This window comes from Panthera onca, chromosome A3, assembly GCF_046562875.1.
Source record: "Panthera onca isolate mPanOnc1 chromosome A3, mPanOnc1 haplotype 2, whole genome shotgun sequence".
NCBI lineage: Eukaryota > Metazoa > Chordata > Mammalia > Carnivora > Felidae > Panthera > Panthera onca.
Genome location: NC_138341.1, coordinates 4,795,794 through 4,812,870, shown reverse-complemented (window position 1 = coordinate 4,812,870; position 17,077 = coordinate 4,795,794). Strand labels below are relative to the sequence as shown.

General features: G+C 44.9%; 1 protein-coding gene across 7 annotated transcripts in view; it reads right to left on the bottom strand.

Annotated features, from left to right (window-relative positions):
- RNF144A (ring finger protein 144A) overlaps window positions 1-17,077 on the bottom strand; it is a 164,868-nt gene that overhangs the window by 129,141 nt on the left and 18,650 nt on the right. Inside the window, exon 2 of one of the 7 annotated variants that reach the window (XM_078445038.2) lies at window positions 9,010-9,205. The exons of 3 other annotated variants lie outside the window; for them this stretch is intronic. In XM_078445038.2, the coding sequence (XP_078301164.2) occupies window positions 9,010-9,103 (94 nt within the window). In that variant the 5' untranslated portion in view covers window positions 9,104-9,205. Of the gene's footprint in view, window positions 1-4,816; window positions 4,989-7,037; window positions 8,549-9,009; window positions 9,206-17,077 lie in introns of those variants that run through there. 3 more of the 7 variants (XM_081795153.1, XM_078445045.2, XM_078445035.2) reach the window with 3 other exon arrangements.

The window sequence follows — 17,077 nt, the reverse complement described above, 5'->3', positions numbered from 1 at the left end:
TTACAAAACCTGACATCACACACAGTCATAAAAAATGACTCCGCAAATTTCAAATAATGGTATCTCACGGACCAGGTATTCTGACATTAAGGCAGTCAAGACAGACATCGATAAGGAAAAGAGTCCCCACGTCTGAAAACTGTAAAAGACTTATCAGTAACTCATGGGTTTAGAAGAAAGTACAGAACTTTAAAAAAATGTAGGACTAAACAACAATAAGAATGTTTTTTAAGAAAACCTAGGAGACACCATTAAAGCAGTATTGAGAGGGAAATTCATCATCTTAAATGCTTCTATTAAAAAAGAAGTCTAGGGGCATCTGGATAGTTCAGTCAGTTGAGCATCTGACTCTTGATTTCCACTCGGGTCATGATCCTAGGGTCGTGGGACCAAGAGGCACCATGTAAGGTTCGACCTTCAGCATGGAGCCTGCTTAAGATATTCTCTCTCTGTCTCTCCCTCTCCCTCTCCCTCTCCCTCTCCCTCTCCCTCTCTCCATCTCTCTCTCTCTCACTCTCTCCCCCTCTCCTCTGCTCATGTGCTCTCTCTAAAATAAAAAAAATTTAAAAAAATAAAGAAAAACAGTCTAAAAATTATAGAACTGTCTGTAGCTTAAGAAGTTAGGTAAGAACTACAGAATAAACACAGACTAGAAAGAAAGACCAGTTACAGATAAAAACAAAAATAAATAAAACACAAAGTAAAGTTAAAATAAAGAGAGGCAACAAAGTCAACAGTATTTTTCTTTGAAAATAGTAATAAAACATATACTCTTTGGCAAGTCGGTCAAGGAAAAAAAACGACATGGCCCCAACAAACTATATTTGTGATGAAACACAGCCAGCAGAGACTTAAAATTAAATGAATAGTGTTATGCTAATTTTAACTTGAAATATAGGGGATGTAAATACACACTAAAACCTTGGTTTGCGAGCATAATTCATTCTGGAAACATGCTTGTAATCCACAGCACTCACATATCAAAGGGAATTAACTGTGAGAACCGTTGGCTCAGTTGTGATCGCATGGTGTTCAGCATCATGTACTACTCGTATTGTAAGACCTCGTTGGTTTATTTATCAAATTAAAAGTTATTAAAAGTATTGCTTGTCTTGCAGAAAAATCGCAGAACAAGTTACTCTCAATCCAAGGTTTTACTGTACTCCTAGAAAAATATAATTTAAGAAAATTGGCTCAAAAAGAAAGAGTTCAAATAATTTTATAAGCCTTGAAAAAAACTGAAGCGATAGAAATCCTCCAACAAGAAAAGGACTAGGTTCTTGTTTGCAGCTGAGTACTACCAAAATTTCAAGAGCAGATAACTCAAATCACATACAAAATCCTGCAAGGAATAGGGACAAAAGGAAAAAAAAAAAAAAAGAAACCTCTTTCTAAATCAGACATAAGCAGTTAAAGTAAGGAAAAATATAGGCAAACTCATTTATGAGTAAAGAAAAAAAAATTTAAACAAAGTTAAGACCAAACAGAATCCAGATGTGTATCAGAATTGTATTTAGGGGGGAAAAACCATAAAGTTGAACAAGCTAGATTTATCGTAGGAGTACAAAAGAGTTTGCCGTTGGAATAATTCATGTAACATAACATAGTAGGAGGAAAACAGTGGAAGCCATATGGCCATCTTAATAGATGCAGAACAGCCTTTGATAAAACTCAACATGCGTTTATGATTAAAAACATAAAACACAACTCTACAAAACAGAAACATAAGGGAACTTCCTTAACCTAATAAGGAACATGAAAAAGAAAAAGCGACAGCAATATCATTCTTAATTAAATTAGAATATTCCTTATAAAAATCAGGAACAGGGAAAGGACATCTTCCATTACTTCAACACAACACTGTATTAAAAGCCCAAACTCAGGCACCTGGGTGGCTCGGTCGGTTGAGCGTCTGACTTCAGCTCAGGTCATGATCTCGCAGTTTGTGGGTTCGAGACCCGTGTCGGATTCTGTGCTGACAGCTCAGAGCCTGGAGTCTGCTTTGGATTCTGTGAGTGTCTCTCTCTCTCTCTCTCTCTCTCTCTCTCTGCCCCCTCCCCTGCTCATGCTCTCGCTCTCGCTCTCCCTCTCAAAATAAATAACTAAGCACATAAATAAACATTAAAAAATAAAAAACTCAAAATCAGAGATAAGATCCTCGATGGATTCAGAAAACCCATTGTTGGCTCACTATCAATCGATTTAAATAGAACACGGATGGTTTAGCAGAGCTGGTGGCCAAGTCTCTGAATGGAAATCCAAGTAACATCTACACCCTCCCCTCACCTCCATGTCCACGGCCAGAGACCCAGCTCTAGGCTACAGAAGATTCAACTCCAATGCCAGCTCTTAACATCCATGATTCTGTGACCCTTGGTATAGAGCACATCCTTGTGTCCTGTCTTGTAACAGAGCAAGAATCTTCCTCAGACCATGCACTTTTGATTTAGTCTCTATTTTACTGGAAACTTTTGGATTCCTTTAAAAAAAAAAAAGTATTGTGAAATGCTTTCTCCAGGCTAGCACCCCCTTCAAAGATTATGAAATATGATTTTTCCCCATCTTGAAGCAATTTATACACAAAACATCCTGTTTCTTCTTAATCCTCACATTCGCTCTCTTACGCATACAGTGGGGAAATCACAGAATGCTCTTTCTTCCGATTTTTCGAAACCTCATATTGCATTTGATTTTCTTGCTGGGGCAGGGTGATAAGGTTACGTTCTTTGGTGTTCACTCCAGCTTACGCCAACGTGGAACTCAAAATGGACAAGGGGGATCCAGAACAAAATCACACAGTACTGCGTGGTCACCTTGCATGGCCTCACTTCCAGGGACCGATGCCCAAAGCCCACTGGTAGGTACCCCTCCTGTCGTTCACCAACCCTGTCCATTCACGGTCTTAACAGTGACGGTCCTAACCTGTGCAAATAATTCATCAGATTTCAATACAGATGGCCCCTCTCATGGCTGGGTGCAGTGACCAACGGGACTCGGGAAATCTTCGGACACCCACAAAGCACCAGTTCAAGATCAATTTTGCATATATGGACATATCCGAGAACAGATGGTATTTCTAAAAATGGAACTCGCTTTTTTGTACTTCTTCCACACGTATGCCAAAAATCACATAATCATAAAATAAAAACTAGTGTTAGTGATCCACCAACAATTTAATCGGTGGATTTCCTCAAAAAAACAAAAAAACACCTGCTCTGCACAAGAATGAACTATCAAGACATCTATCATTCAAGGTCCAATTTCCGGGAAGTACGTCAAAACAGTACACTAAAGCTACAGAAATATCTTAGTTGTACTCATTACTTTCTCTTAGAGGCACCTCGTTTAAACCAACACATTCAGGAAGAATTGAAAAAATATAAATTTTATGGGGTGCCTGGGTGGCTCAGTCGGTTGAGCGTCCGACTTCGGCTCAGGTCACGATCTCAGGCCGTGAGTTCGAGCCCGGCATCGGGCTCTGTGCTGACAACTCAGAGCCTGGAGCCTACTTCAGATTCTGTGTCTCCCTCTCTCTCTACTCCTCCCCCACTCATGCTCTGTCTCTGTCTCCGAAATAAATAAACATTAAAAAAAATTTTTTTTAGGGGCGCCTGGGTGGCGCAGTCGGTTAAGCGTCCGACTTCAGCCAGGTCACGATCTCGCGGTCCGTGAGTTCGAGCCCCGCGTCAGGCTCTGGGCTGATGGCTCAGAGCCTGGAGCCTGATTCCGATTCTGTGTCTCCCTCTCTCTCTGCCCCTCCCCCGTTCATGCTCTGTCTCTCTCTGTCCCAAAAATAAATAAAAAAACCGTTGAAAAAAAAAATTTTTTTTAAAAGAAAAAATATAAATTTTAATGTATCTTTCATACAAAATATGTTAGTGCACTGTTTTATTTTAACAGGGCTTCATTGTATGTTTGTCCATATTATTTAGTGTGTATTTAGTGTGTTCCAATAATTGAAGAGACAAAGACCATTTTCACTGCCAAACCAATCAGCCCATCAGACTTCCTTCCTATCAGAAAACGTTTCACCTTATTATTCAATTCAAGTGAATGTGTCGATAGACAGACACTTTATACAACACTAGAAATAAATTATGGGACACACTCATAAAATCAATTATTAAAATCAGTACAGTCAGAATGAAAATGAGATTAAGGCAACTGAATTATGTTATCCCTTTTGTAATAAATTATAATGACCCGATACTAACGGTTTCCTCATTGATATTTAATCAAGCAGTGTTAAATGTAGCTAAGATCGTTAAGTTATTTACGCAACCCTAAGGACAGCAGAAGGCATGACGTTTCTTTGGTAACTGTGTATGCAGGAGTCTGTGAGCTCTGTTGTTAGGCTTTTAGGAATGACCAAAAAAAGTACTGTATTTTTAAAACCGGGGGTGGGGGGTGGGGGGTGGGGGAAGTCCCTTAATTTTGTTAGGTCACATGATCAAATGTTTCTTTTTGACTCTTGGCTGCTTCCAATCTTGCCTTCATATTGGAAGCACAACAGCCTCCAGTGAATCTGTCCGAAGCATTTTTTTTTTTTTTTAAATCCCATCACTACCAGGGCGCCTGGGTGGCTCGGTCAGTGAAGTGTCTGACTCTTGATTTCAGCTCAGGTCATGATCTCCATGATCTCATAGTTCATGAGATCAAGCCCCTGGTCGGGCTCTGCACGGACAACACGGAATCTGCTTGGCATTCTCTCTCTCTCTCTCTCTCTCTCTCTCTCTCTCTCTCTCTTCCCCTCCCCCACTCTCAAAAATAAATAAATAAACTTTAAAATAAATACATAAATAAATCTTACCACTACCTTTCATTTTTATGGTTCTCCATCAACCACAGGATAGATTCTACCTCCAAATATTCAGGGCCCAGCACACGTGGCTCCTGGCACCTCTTCCTCTCATCTCTGCTCCTGTCGTCTCCCGTGGCAGGACAGCTCATGGAGTCTCAGCGGCCAGGGGACCTTCCTGTCCTCGGCAACCCCTCCTCTTCGCCTGGGCTTTGCTCTGTCCTGAGCTCAGGACACTGTTGACATTAGTCACAGAAAAACACACAAGCAGAATCTCCCCCCTTCCTCCCCTCCCGGCCCCCTCACCTGGCCCTGCTCGGAAGGGATGCTCACAGGATGTCTGCCGATGACCCATCCAGAGAAACCTGCTGTCCCAGGCCCACGTTCTCTCTCTTCCGACCCCTAGAGCCCACTGCCACCAGAACCCGGCACGGGCAAGTTCACGGTGCTTACAGAGGACGTGCCCAAGGCCCTGCAGAGGCCCACAAGGCAGTGAGCACACACGAAAAGTGACCCAAAGCTCTCAAACCAACAAAAAAAGGAACAAAAAATAAACACAAAGCAACTGCCACTACGATGAACGTGGAAAATGTGGTTGTGATGATTTATTCTAACAGCCTTCAGCCACAGCATCTCCGAGCAGCATCTTTAACTGTTTCCCTTTCTAAAAATATCGCTCGCCTAACCACCTCAGCCACTCTGAAACCCAAGCGAAGCAAAGCAGGGTATTGATATTTTCGATTCTAGTTAGCGTTTTAAACGACCTTTGCCTTAAAGCTTCACTAGCCAAGAGCAGAGGTGACTGAGCCGAGCCTCACGGCTGCAGCCAAGGCTCGGCCAAGGCCGAGTCGGAGTTTTTCTCAGCCCGAGACATCTTTTCTCGCCAATGACATTCTCCACTTGAAGAAAAAAAAACCAAACACCAAAACAGAATCAGCTTTCGGATTTAGCGTCTGCAGTCACAGAAGTGTGAACGGGGGGTGGTTTATGGTCCATGAAGACTGTTTCTCTTTATAAATCCTAAACATTTAAAAAGATCTTTTGCTCATGCTGGAATGTCATTTTCTGGTATTTTGGCCTCTTCCACATGAAATCTTTTGTGACTATGAAGCCGGTTCACAGCTCCTGGAATTTGCTGGAACGTCCTGGGAGGTGGGTGTGGGCAGGGAAAAAGGCCCCGCGCCTCCAGGCCTTACAGTGCATTTTCTCGGGGGAGCCCTCCTGTCTCCCTTACACCTGACACTCTCCAGACCTCTGGGCCAGGAAAGATGTAAGAACCCCAGAAGGTTAAAGTTGAGGTTAAAAAAAAGAAAAGGCCAGCAAGCACACAGCCTCCAAGGCATGTGAAGGAGACGATGGCAAATCTCAACGTCCGCATTTCCTCCTTGCCAGGGTGAGGAGGGCCCCAGACCCCCCTCCGGCCCAGCAGAGCCCTGTGCTCCTGGCAACACATTCCCAAGACCGCCCCGGGGCGGTGTAGGCAGCACTGGTTTGTGGTTTGGGGTTCAGCAGGATGCCTCAGGCAGGCTCTCTGGTCAGACAGTGAGAGGCCAGGGTGGGTAACCAGGAGCCGGGCCGGAGGGAGGAACGAGGGACTTTAGGCACCTGCAGGGGCCCCATGGTCCCCAGTGCCCTGCCCAGCCCCACCCCACCACCTGTGTCTCTCAACCACTCCCACCCGCGCCGGAAGGGGACAGTGCTGGCCCTCCTCTAGGCCTCCCCTGCCCAGCGTCCGCCCCGGCCCCCTCCCTCCCCCTCCCACACACACTGTCACAACTCAGGCCACCCCTCTCGCTTTGCCCCCTGGGCCGGGCCAAACCAGAATTCAGCTCCTGGCCCCCGGGGCGCCTTCCGTGCCCCAGCCAGCTGGCTAAAGAAACACACAAGCACACTGATGGGGGAGGAGGAGGGTCTCGAGTCAGGTGCGCGCTTCCTCCTGCTACCACGTGACCACTCTTTCTAGGCGGCTTTTCACTCCTCGCCCCGTCTCCCCAAACTCGCAATCCCCCCTCCGCCCGGGGCACTCTCTCAGCTGGCCACCGGGTTTCCCATTTCACGAACACGATCGAAGCAACCAGAAGAAAACCCGCAGGGCCTCCTCCCCGAGGGCCACCTCCCGGGCACCCACGCGTGTGTCGTCAGCCCCACCCCCCACCCCGAACTTGTCCTCGGCCCCTCCCCCACCCCAACTGTCTGCACTCCTCTCCAGCAAGCCTGTAGTGCAAGATGCGCCTCCCACCTGCTCAAGAAATGAGGTCAGCAAGGTCCTTCCAGCACTCCCAGTTTTTCAGTCTCGACTGAACCGCCGCCCACGGCACAAGGGCCAACGCTTCCAACTGAAAGTTGACTCTCTTGGCCTTATTTACCCCGCCGGACACCACCCCCGATTCCGCTCCCTCTGCAGCCGAGCGAGCGGCCCAGAACAGCTGTCAGCATCTGTCTCCCGGTCCTCCCCTCGGGCCTTCTCTCCGCAACCACTCCAATGGCGCTTTTGGGCCCACAGCCACCAGACCTCCGTGTTGCTCCCAGAGCCACCAGTGAGCGACCAGCACGGTGCCGACCCCAGAGACTTCTCAGCCCTCCCCTCACCTGCGCCATCAGCTCAGAACCCCCCCGCTTCTGAGATGATTCCATGGGGCTTCCAGGATGCCACGCTCTTGGTCTCCCCCTGGTCTCTGGTTGTCCCCCCTTGGTCTCCTTTGCCGTCTCTTCCTCTCCGCCTGCTCCTCCGAAGCTGGAATGTCCCAGGGCCCAGTCCTCAAAACTCTCCTCTCGCTGGGATCTCATCCGATCTTACTCCCCTAAACACCAACCAACCACAGGTCCAAGACTCCCACTACACCCGAGCCGGATCACCGGCCTCCACCATCGGATCTGTACGGACCTGTCCACTCAGCATCTGTCTTACAACCTCTCCACACGCTCAGAACCGAACTTCTACTCTTTTCGTGACCCAACTTCCTCTACCTGCGGACGTCCCCGTTTCCATGGGTGACAGGTCCGTCTAGTGACCAGCTAAAACCCTCAACACACTTACAGACTTGCCCCTTCCTCTCACACCCCACACCCATTCCGCCAGGACATCTTAAGGACCCTGTCTTCAAACTGTATCCAGAACGTGACCACTTTTCGCCCCTTCCACTGCTACCATAGAGCAAGCCACCATTGTCTCGTCTGAACGACTCTAATGGATTTCTCTATTGGCCTGTCAACGGTCACCTGGTCTACCCCCATCTTCCACCCCTACCTCCCATATGGACACAGAGGCCAGAATGAACCTATGAAAATGCAATGCAGATCCTGTCCGTCCCCTGCTTAACACCCTGCACTGCTTTCCCATCATAAAACCTAGAATTCCCCAACAGCCTGTGATGCTAGACGTGGTCAGCTTCCTGTTCAGCCTCCCGACCACCCCCCAAACTCACTTGTGACTGCTGGTTTTCCTCCAGCCACCCTGCCTCCTTGGTGACTCTCCAGCACGCCAGTGGGTCTCTGCACCCACTTGTTCTTCTAACTGCAATGCTCTTGTCCCAGACACTAAGTGGTTAGTTAGCACAACTCCTTAAATCCGCGTTCAGATGTCAACTTTCTAATGAGCCCTTCCTGACCAACCCCCTTTCAAACTGCAACCTCCTCCACCCTCCAAAACTTGGTCTACTTTTTCTTCTCTCCACAACATTCGCGCCTTGTAATGAAACATACAATTTCCTTCTTCACGCTGGCGGCTGTCTGTGGTCTGTCTGTTCCCGTCCCCACCCCCATCCTCCACTCACACCCCCACTCAACTAGAAGCTCCCTGAAAGCAGGGGCTTGTGTCTGTTGAGTTCACTGTGTGTCCTGAGTGAGAACAGCACCAGGCACAACCCTTGGTTCTCGATGAGTTAATCAATCGGTGAGACCTTCGATACATCTTCTGAACCGGTTTCCTCGTCTACGAAGCGAGACGAGCAATATGGACCCCACGGGTTGTTACAAGCAGTAAATGAGGGCCCATGTGTAAATCTTCATAAAGTACTAATTACTATAATAGCTTAACATAATATGTTGAGAACCATCCTCAAAATTAACAATTGTACTAGGCAATTGTTTCCATGGTGCAGCTTAAGAGGTGTGGAGAAATCCACCCAGGCAGGGCTATAGTCTTTCTGGTGGCTGAGGTTCCGCCAAGAAGACATAAATGAAGGTTTTCATTTTTCCAAATTCAAAACTACCTCCGAGAAGTCCTGGGGGAGGAAAGGAACGTCTTCTGGCCAAATCCTGGTGTCCTGCTACGCTCACGTGCACTCGGCTGGCCCCTCCCTTCATGACCGGCCACCCTCACGGAAACGTGGGAGAAGGTCTCGGGCCCTGGGGTCCCTCCACACGTGGGGACCTGGAGCGGTCCACACTCAGCAGGGTGCTCGGCACCTGGGAAACGTGGGGACAGCACAGGAGCTCAGAGAGCAGGCTGCAAGGAGGAGGCAGAAAGGACACCACGCTGACTTCCAGCCTCCCCAGCACCAGCCTCTCAAATCCCCAAGCCCGGAGGGAAGGCTATTGATACGATTACTAGAAACTGTATCAGATCCAACATTTGGTAAGTATCCTGGTTCACTGGAGAGGTCTGTGGTATAAATAATTCCACCAAGGAGTTAACAGATGAATCCACCAACACAAGTAACTCTCAGATAACAAATCGTCCCCGATTCTCTCTTCTGTCCCCTCCTTTTCCGTTCACAGCCATTGGACTTCTCCTAATCGGATTCCTATAGGCAAAGGTTCAGGTCCACTGAAAAGCTTACAAATAAGACTATGTTGACTGTAATCCCTAAGGCAACCACTAAGAAAATAATTTTAAAATATGTAAAAAAATAAACAACTGAATTAAAACGGTATTCAAGAAACTATTCAGCATAAAAGAAAGCACACTAGAGGAATAAAAGAATACAAAGGATGTAAGACCCATAGGAAATGAAGAGCAAAATGGTAGGCATAGATTCTACCTTACTGGTAATTATGTAAGATGGTCTAAACACTTGAATCAAAAGGCTGACACTGGCAGAATGGATTTTAAAAATGCGCCGTTAGAGAAGAGACACATTTTAGAAGAGCATCAAAAAGAATAAAATAGTTACAAATAAATTTATCAAAAGATATGTAAGGCTTGTACAGTGAAGACGACCAAAACATCATTGTAAGACTTCAAATACCTCGATAAATGGAAAGACATCAGTGCACATAGGCTAGAAAACAGTGAAGACAGCAATCCTCCCCAAACTGACCTTCAGATTCAAATGTAACCCCTATTCAAATCCGTTTCCCATTTTCTTTTCATTTTTTTTTTTTCAAAATCGACAGGCTGATCCTAAAATTCCTATACAAATCCAAGAGACTCAAAATAGCCAAAAGAACCTTGAAAAAGGAAAGCAAAGTTGGAGGAGTTGCACTTCCCGATGTCAAAAAAAAGCTACAGTAATCAAGATAGTGTGGTATTGGCATAAGAACATAGAGATCACTGGATTAAAACTGCCGGTTCAGAAATAAACCCAAACATTCATGGGTAATTGACTGTTGACAAGAATTCCATGACGTTTTAAAGGGCAAATGACAGTCTCTTCAACAAACGGTGCTGACGTGCAAAAAATGAATCTCGACACAGACCTTATAACTTTCATAAAAAATTAACTCACAATGGGTCAGACCTCAACATAAGAGCTGAAATTACAAAACTCTTAGAAAAAGATCATATAGGAGTAAATCCTTGTGACCTTTGATTAGGTACCAGTTTCTTAAATATATCACCAAAAGTGCAAACAATAAAATAAACAATACATTTTAAAATTTCATGTGTCAAAAAACACCATCAATAAAGTAAAAAAAAAAAAAAAAAACAAAAAACAAAGAAGGGGAGAAAATACATACAGAACATATGTCTGACAGGGACCTAGTATCTAGATTATACAAAGAACTCATACAACTTAACAGTAAAAAGACAAATGACCCAAATCAAAAATGGGCAAAAAGTTTGAAAAGACATTTCTCCAAAAAAGCCGTTCAATGTCCAATAAGCACAAAAAAACGTCCAACATTCAATTAATACATATTTTGTATGTTGTATGTATTATATACTGTATTGTTACACAAAGTGAGGTACAGAAGAGAAAATGTTGTTAAGAAAATCATAAGGAACAGAAAACACATTGACTGTCCTGGACTGTATTTAGCAAAAGAAATCTACATATTAGTGGACCTGGGCAGTTCAAACCCATGTGATCCAAGGGTCAACTGTACTTTAAAATGATGAATTTTAACCTCAATGAAACTATCATTTAAAAAGAGGCGCACCTGGGTGGCTCAGTTGGTTAAGTGTCTGACTCTTGGTTTTGGCTCAGGTCATGATCTCAAGGTTCTTGAATTCAAGCCCCGCATCGGGCTCTGTGCTGGCAGCGTGGAGCCTGCTGGGATTCTCTCTCCTCTCCCTGCCCCTTGCCCCCACCTCTCAAAATAAATAAACTTTAAAAAGGAAAGAAAGAAAGAAAGAAAGAAAGAAAGAAAGAAAGAAAGAAAGAGAAAAACATCAGGAGCACCTGGCTGGCTCAGTTGGTGGAGCATGTGACTCTTGATCTCAGGGTCATGAGTTCGAGCCCCATATTGGGTGTAGAGATTACTTATATAAACAAACTTTAAAAAACTGGAAAAAGTCTAAAAAGAGTAAGGCAAGATAACTCCTGAACTTCCCAAACTCTCTTTCCTCAAGTACAGTGTCTGCTCAGGAACTCAACACCAGCATCTGAACTTGGCTTATTTTTAGGCATCTCCGGTCAGGGAGCAAAGCACAAAATCAATTCCGTTTTTCTAGTCACTTCAAAGAGGGGCACAGAGAGCAGGCAACGTTTAAATCCGAGTAGACAGGAGATACATCCCGATGGATAAACCCACAGCTATTCCTTCCTCGCTGCTCTCTCCCATGACAAGATTTCCCAAATGCGATGTTCACGTCAGAGCGCCTGAGTCCAAAGCCTTCCATGTTAAGGCTGAGAGTTCGACCTGCCCCCAGCATCACGTGGCCCTTGCACAGAGCAAGCCTCTTGACCCGCAGAAAGCTACACTTCCTTTGTCCTGAGGCATCAAGATACGGACTCTGGAAAACATGATCCCATTGTTTGCAAGTCTACTGTCCACCTTTACTTGGCAATACATTCAGACGCTTCCAACAACGCACAATACAAGACAGTCTTCTGCTACCTGCTTCTGCACTTTTCCCAGGTTAGAAGAGCCAGGAAGTAGAATTATAATCTCCGGCAGGAAAGGAAAAGCTCTCCGCTCAGCTGGTGCGCTGGCAAAGGAGATTTTTCTAGCTGCCTTTTACAAAGATTTATAAAGGGAGGCTGCATGCAGAGCTCTCAACCCGGGGGGGTTCGCTGTGAGCCCACGTGGCTTGTGGGCTGTTCGCAGGTTGCAAACCGCCCCCCCCCGCCCCCGACCCCACCTTTCCAGAGCCCCGCTGCCAGGGAGCTGCCGGCCCCTGCACTGCCCCGACACAACACAGGCAGGAATGAAAGAGCTGTAGCGTCTCCTGCGGTGGCTTTCCTGTCCGTGTTGAGTAGGACTTGTGGCAGCCTCCAGCCGGGGTTCGATCACCCGGGTATCCAGCTCTCAGCAGTGCTCTGCCTACGAAGCTGCACGGAGAGTGAGTGGCCAGTCCCTATCCTGACACTTCCCCACAAGCCCTGCTACTGTTAGTGCACAGTTCTGCAGGGTACCAGGAACGCACATACTGCAGTGTAGCCGAAACACCAATGGTAGCTACTCAGGGATCCACCTTTCCTGCCCTCCTACCATCTGCTGAGAACCCGTGTAGGAGTGATACAGAAATGGACGGCATGTGGGGTGCCTGGCCGGCTCGGTCGGAGGACTGTGCGACTCTTGATCTCAGGGTCAGGAATTGGAGCCCCACCCTAGGTGTAGAGATTCCGAAAAAGAAAAACAAAACTTAAAAATTAAAATGGATGGGATACGAGTTTGCTCTGAAGGAGTTCAGACGTTGTGGGAATCTTTACGTCCATCCGTTACCCTTTGAATGCTTAAAAAAAGTTAACTGTGTTAGTGGTTGCCATTTGAAGTGTTTGTTGCTTGAACCAAATATGCTGTACTAAAGTATGGGATGAGGCTTCTCCTTTTGTAAGAGTACGCCCCTGTGGTAATTTCAATTTCATTAATTCTCTCCTTTATGTGAACACGGACGCTACATCGAATTATGAACAAAGGATTCGGTTGTTTGGGATAGCCAGAGAAAGCCAAACTGGCGCAAAAATATGCATTAAAGAGGTTACTCTACTCATTTATTTCTTTCACCAATTGTATGTCCGTCAATACATAAACGGGTCCTGTTAGCACGTATTTTTAAGATTCTTCTTCGTTAAATTAATTCACCAAAGAACAGTAGCATCACTAAAAAAAACGGGGCTAGGGATAAGCATTCAAAACCTTTAGAAATTTGACATATACGCATATGCATATATACACTTAGGTATTCTACATATACACACATATATACACTCGGATATACATAATGACATTCAGATATTAAACATATATAAACTCAGATTTTACGTATGTACACGTATATACATACACTCAGGTATTATGTATATACACACACACACCTATATACGTACACTCAGGTATCATAATGACATTCATATATTATATATACATTCACATATTGTATTTGTACACATATGTACATACACTTAGATATTACATATATACATATACACACTCAGGTATCATACACACACACACACACACACACACACACACACAAATATACACTCAGGTATCATACATAATGACATTCAGATAGTATATGTACATTCAGATATTATACACGTACACATATGTACGTACACTCAGATATTACATATATATATATATACACATACATATACACACGCAGGTATTATATTCACACACATGCATACAGATGCACAGTCAGGTATTACATGTACATACATACATAGCAGATAAACACCGGGACGGCTGGAGCCTGCTGAGGGAGCACAGTGGTCGGGCACAGGGTGGCAGGGGGCCGGGATGAGCGTTGCGCCCAGCCCCATGCAGCAGCCCAGTGCAAGCACACAGCGGCAGACAACTGTGTTTTAGCCAAAGCTGGCTTTTGCCAGGTAACCAGGGAAGGAGGAGAAAGGACCACTTTCCAGAAGGAAAAGGAGTGTGGTCGTACGTAAGGGGGCAGCGAACACCAAGAAGGAAGCAGGGCCGCCGGTCACAGCAGGGATGAAGTATTCAGGTGCACGAGGATAGCTACCATGGGGGACGATGGTGATCCGAGCGGGCGCTAGGCGCCCCGGTGTCAGAACCACCAGGTACCACTCCGGCAACAGGCAGCTGCCGTAAGACAGAAGCCAAGATGACCGGAAAGGAGGGCTAGGGAGAAACAGGAACCTACTTTTCTTTATTTCTTTTTGGACTTTAAACAGGATCCTACTTTTAGAATGATCTTCTGTGTAGACAGATACTGCAAATGCAGTAACAGGAAGGCAGACATGGGACTTGTTGGTAAAATCCTCAGTAGGCATGGAGGAGGGCCAGGGGGGTCAGCATAAGGCTCAAACAAGAGGGGATGGGAATGAGAAAGTCTGATGCTCATGTTTCAAGGGAGCAGGGGATATTTAGGGAGGAAGAGGGGCAGTGGTCTAGAAGCAGCAAGGAGAAGAAAGAGGCATCGACCTCATCCTGATAAATGTGTTCGCTGACCCAGTAGCAGGTGCACATTGGCAAGAACACAGTCACTGCACAAGGGCTTCATTCACAGATGAGAAGACAGGTAACTATGTGGATACTCTGTGGTCTCCAAACAACTAGAGAAAGACTGGTCTTTCACAACTAGTGTTGGGACACAGGCTGCACGTGAGAAAAAAATGGGCTGTGTCTCCTAACAATGCCTTGAGGTAAAACCACAACTTTACCAGCAAACCTCAAAAGTAAAGAAGTCATAAAGACCTAACTATAAAAATTGGGTTTCTATATGGTAAAAAAAAATACCATAAGTCAAATAAGAAATAAGTGAAAAACGTGGTGTCGTTCCTGTTATATGTAATAAACAATTAACATCCCTAATTGACAAAGGAGAAAAAGGAGAAAAAATAACAATAGAAAACACTGCAATAGAAAAGCTGGAAGAGGATGTGAACAAATAGACAAAGAGAAACAACATGAATACGTATTTGAAAAGATGCTGGATCTCACTCCTAATTAAAGAAATGGGGTGAAAAGATGCCATCAGAGCAGCAATGATTAAAAATGCAACATTGCTGGATAAAAACTCAATATTGTTGAGTGTGGTGTGAGAGGAACTTCCATTTATTTTTTTAGGAGTATGATAATGGGTGCCATTTGTAAAATAAATTAAAAACAGATCCAAATACTTTAGACTAAAAGGAAGTTTACTCTTCATTTTTATTCCTTCTAAATTGTTTTTAATGTTTATTTATTATTGAGAGAGACAGAGACAGAATGCGACTGGGTTAGGGGCAGAGAGAGAGAGGGAGACACAGAATCCGAAGCAGGCTCCAGGCTCTGAGCTGTCAGCACCGAGCCCGACGCGGGGCTCCAACTCACGAGCTGTGAGATCATGACCTGAGCCGAAGTCGGACACTCAACCGACTGAGCCAACCAGGCGCCCCTTCATTTTATTTCTAATTGAACTGTTGCGTTTTTTTCTTCTTTGTTGTTTTTTTTTTTTTTTTTACTTTCTGCCTTTATAACTCTTATGTTTTTAGAGCTAAAGATTTTTGATGTATTACCCATGAGATAACACACATTGAAGGAAAATAATTAGTTTTCTTTGGCCTCACCAAAGACCATGTTAAGTACAACACATTGCAAGTCTGAATTAAAATCCCACAGAAAGACCCCACTGCTTTGCATTCTCGGGTCCCTGAAGCAAATTCTTGGTGTGAGGCTTGCTCTGACATCTGTGCGGAGAATAGTCAGTAGAAGCTCAGGCTTCTCCTTGCTGTCTCTGTCTCCTCTGTCCCCCTCTTCGTGGCGAATGCACTTTCAGACTCGGTGTTAACAGGCTCGTGCTCACTTACCTACAACCCCGTCCACACACAGACACAAAAGGAACCCAAAGGCAATCCCTCTGCTTCTCCCCAATCTTTCCATTCCCAAGCTGAGAATTTCTTTTAGCTGCTGCCTAACGTGGAAGTTACTGTTCCCCAAATCAACACAGATCTATGCGTTTCGGCCTGTGCAGCCACAATGAGTGGAGGCTTTCGCATGTGCCATCTGTTTGACTTTATTATGAATAGAGGTCTTGTCCAGCTTCAAGAAAGCGATCTCTGTCTACGGGCATTGTCACTAATGGTCGTGCACGCTGGGGGACAGAGAGCCCCACAGGCATCCCTTTAGAGCTGTCCTGCACTGACTTACTCCACCGTTGTCTCCTCTGGGGGAAAATAAAATACATTCTCCAGTAATGGAGACATTTGTGAAATTAGCTATGGAATAAATTCATTGGCTCATTGACTATCAATTAATTAAATGCGTTGTTTTTTTTAATTCTCCTGTTGTCATAGAAGGCATTTGGCTAATTCCACCATCATTCCTGATTCTGAGAAATGACTCATAAAAAGGAATTTGATTCTCAGCTTTAAACCTGCTTGCACAAAGGGCTGACCGATTTACCCGACTGGATACTGAATTAGGAACAAAATAAGAAGCTTGTTATAGTACAGGTGTTACTGCAGGGAAAAAAAAAATGGAACGATGACATAAAGCATACACCAACTTTAAAGAACTTAGAAAATAATTCCTTTGACTATGTAGTCTGAAAACAAATACGGTAGATTTTATGTGCTGATAGGGGGAAAAAATCTCCAGATTAAGTAGAAAAAAGCAATATGCCGTATTTCCCATTTAAAAAGGGAGGTGAGGGGGGGCGGTGTGCAAGTATGTGTAAGAAATTGATAGGAGGCTAAAGGCCTAGGGCAGGAGAAAGAAGTGCTTTGCATTGTGAACGTTCCTGTACTACTAGGCTTTTTAATTTTTAATGTACTATATATTTTTTATTGAAGTGAAATTCACGTAACAGAAAATTAACCAAACTAAAGTGAATGATTCAGTGCCATTTACCACATTCCATTTGATTCCAAAACATGTCCGTCATTCCAAAATAAAACACATTACCCACTAAACAGGTATTCTCCACTCCCCCTCTGCCCAGTTCCTCACAGCCAGCAATCGGCATTGCCTCCATGGTTTTACCTATTCTGG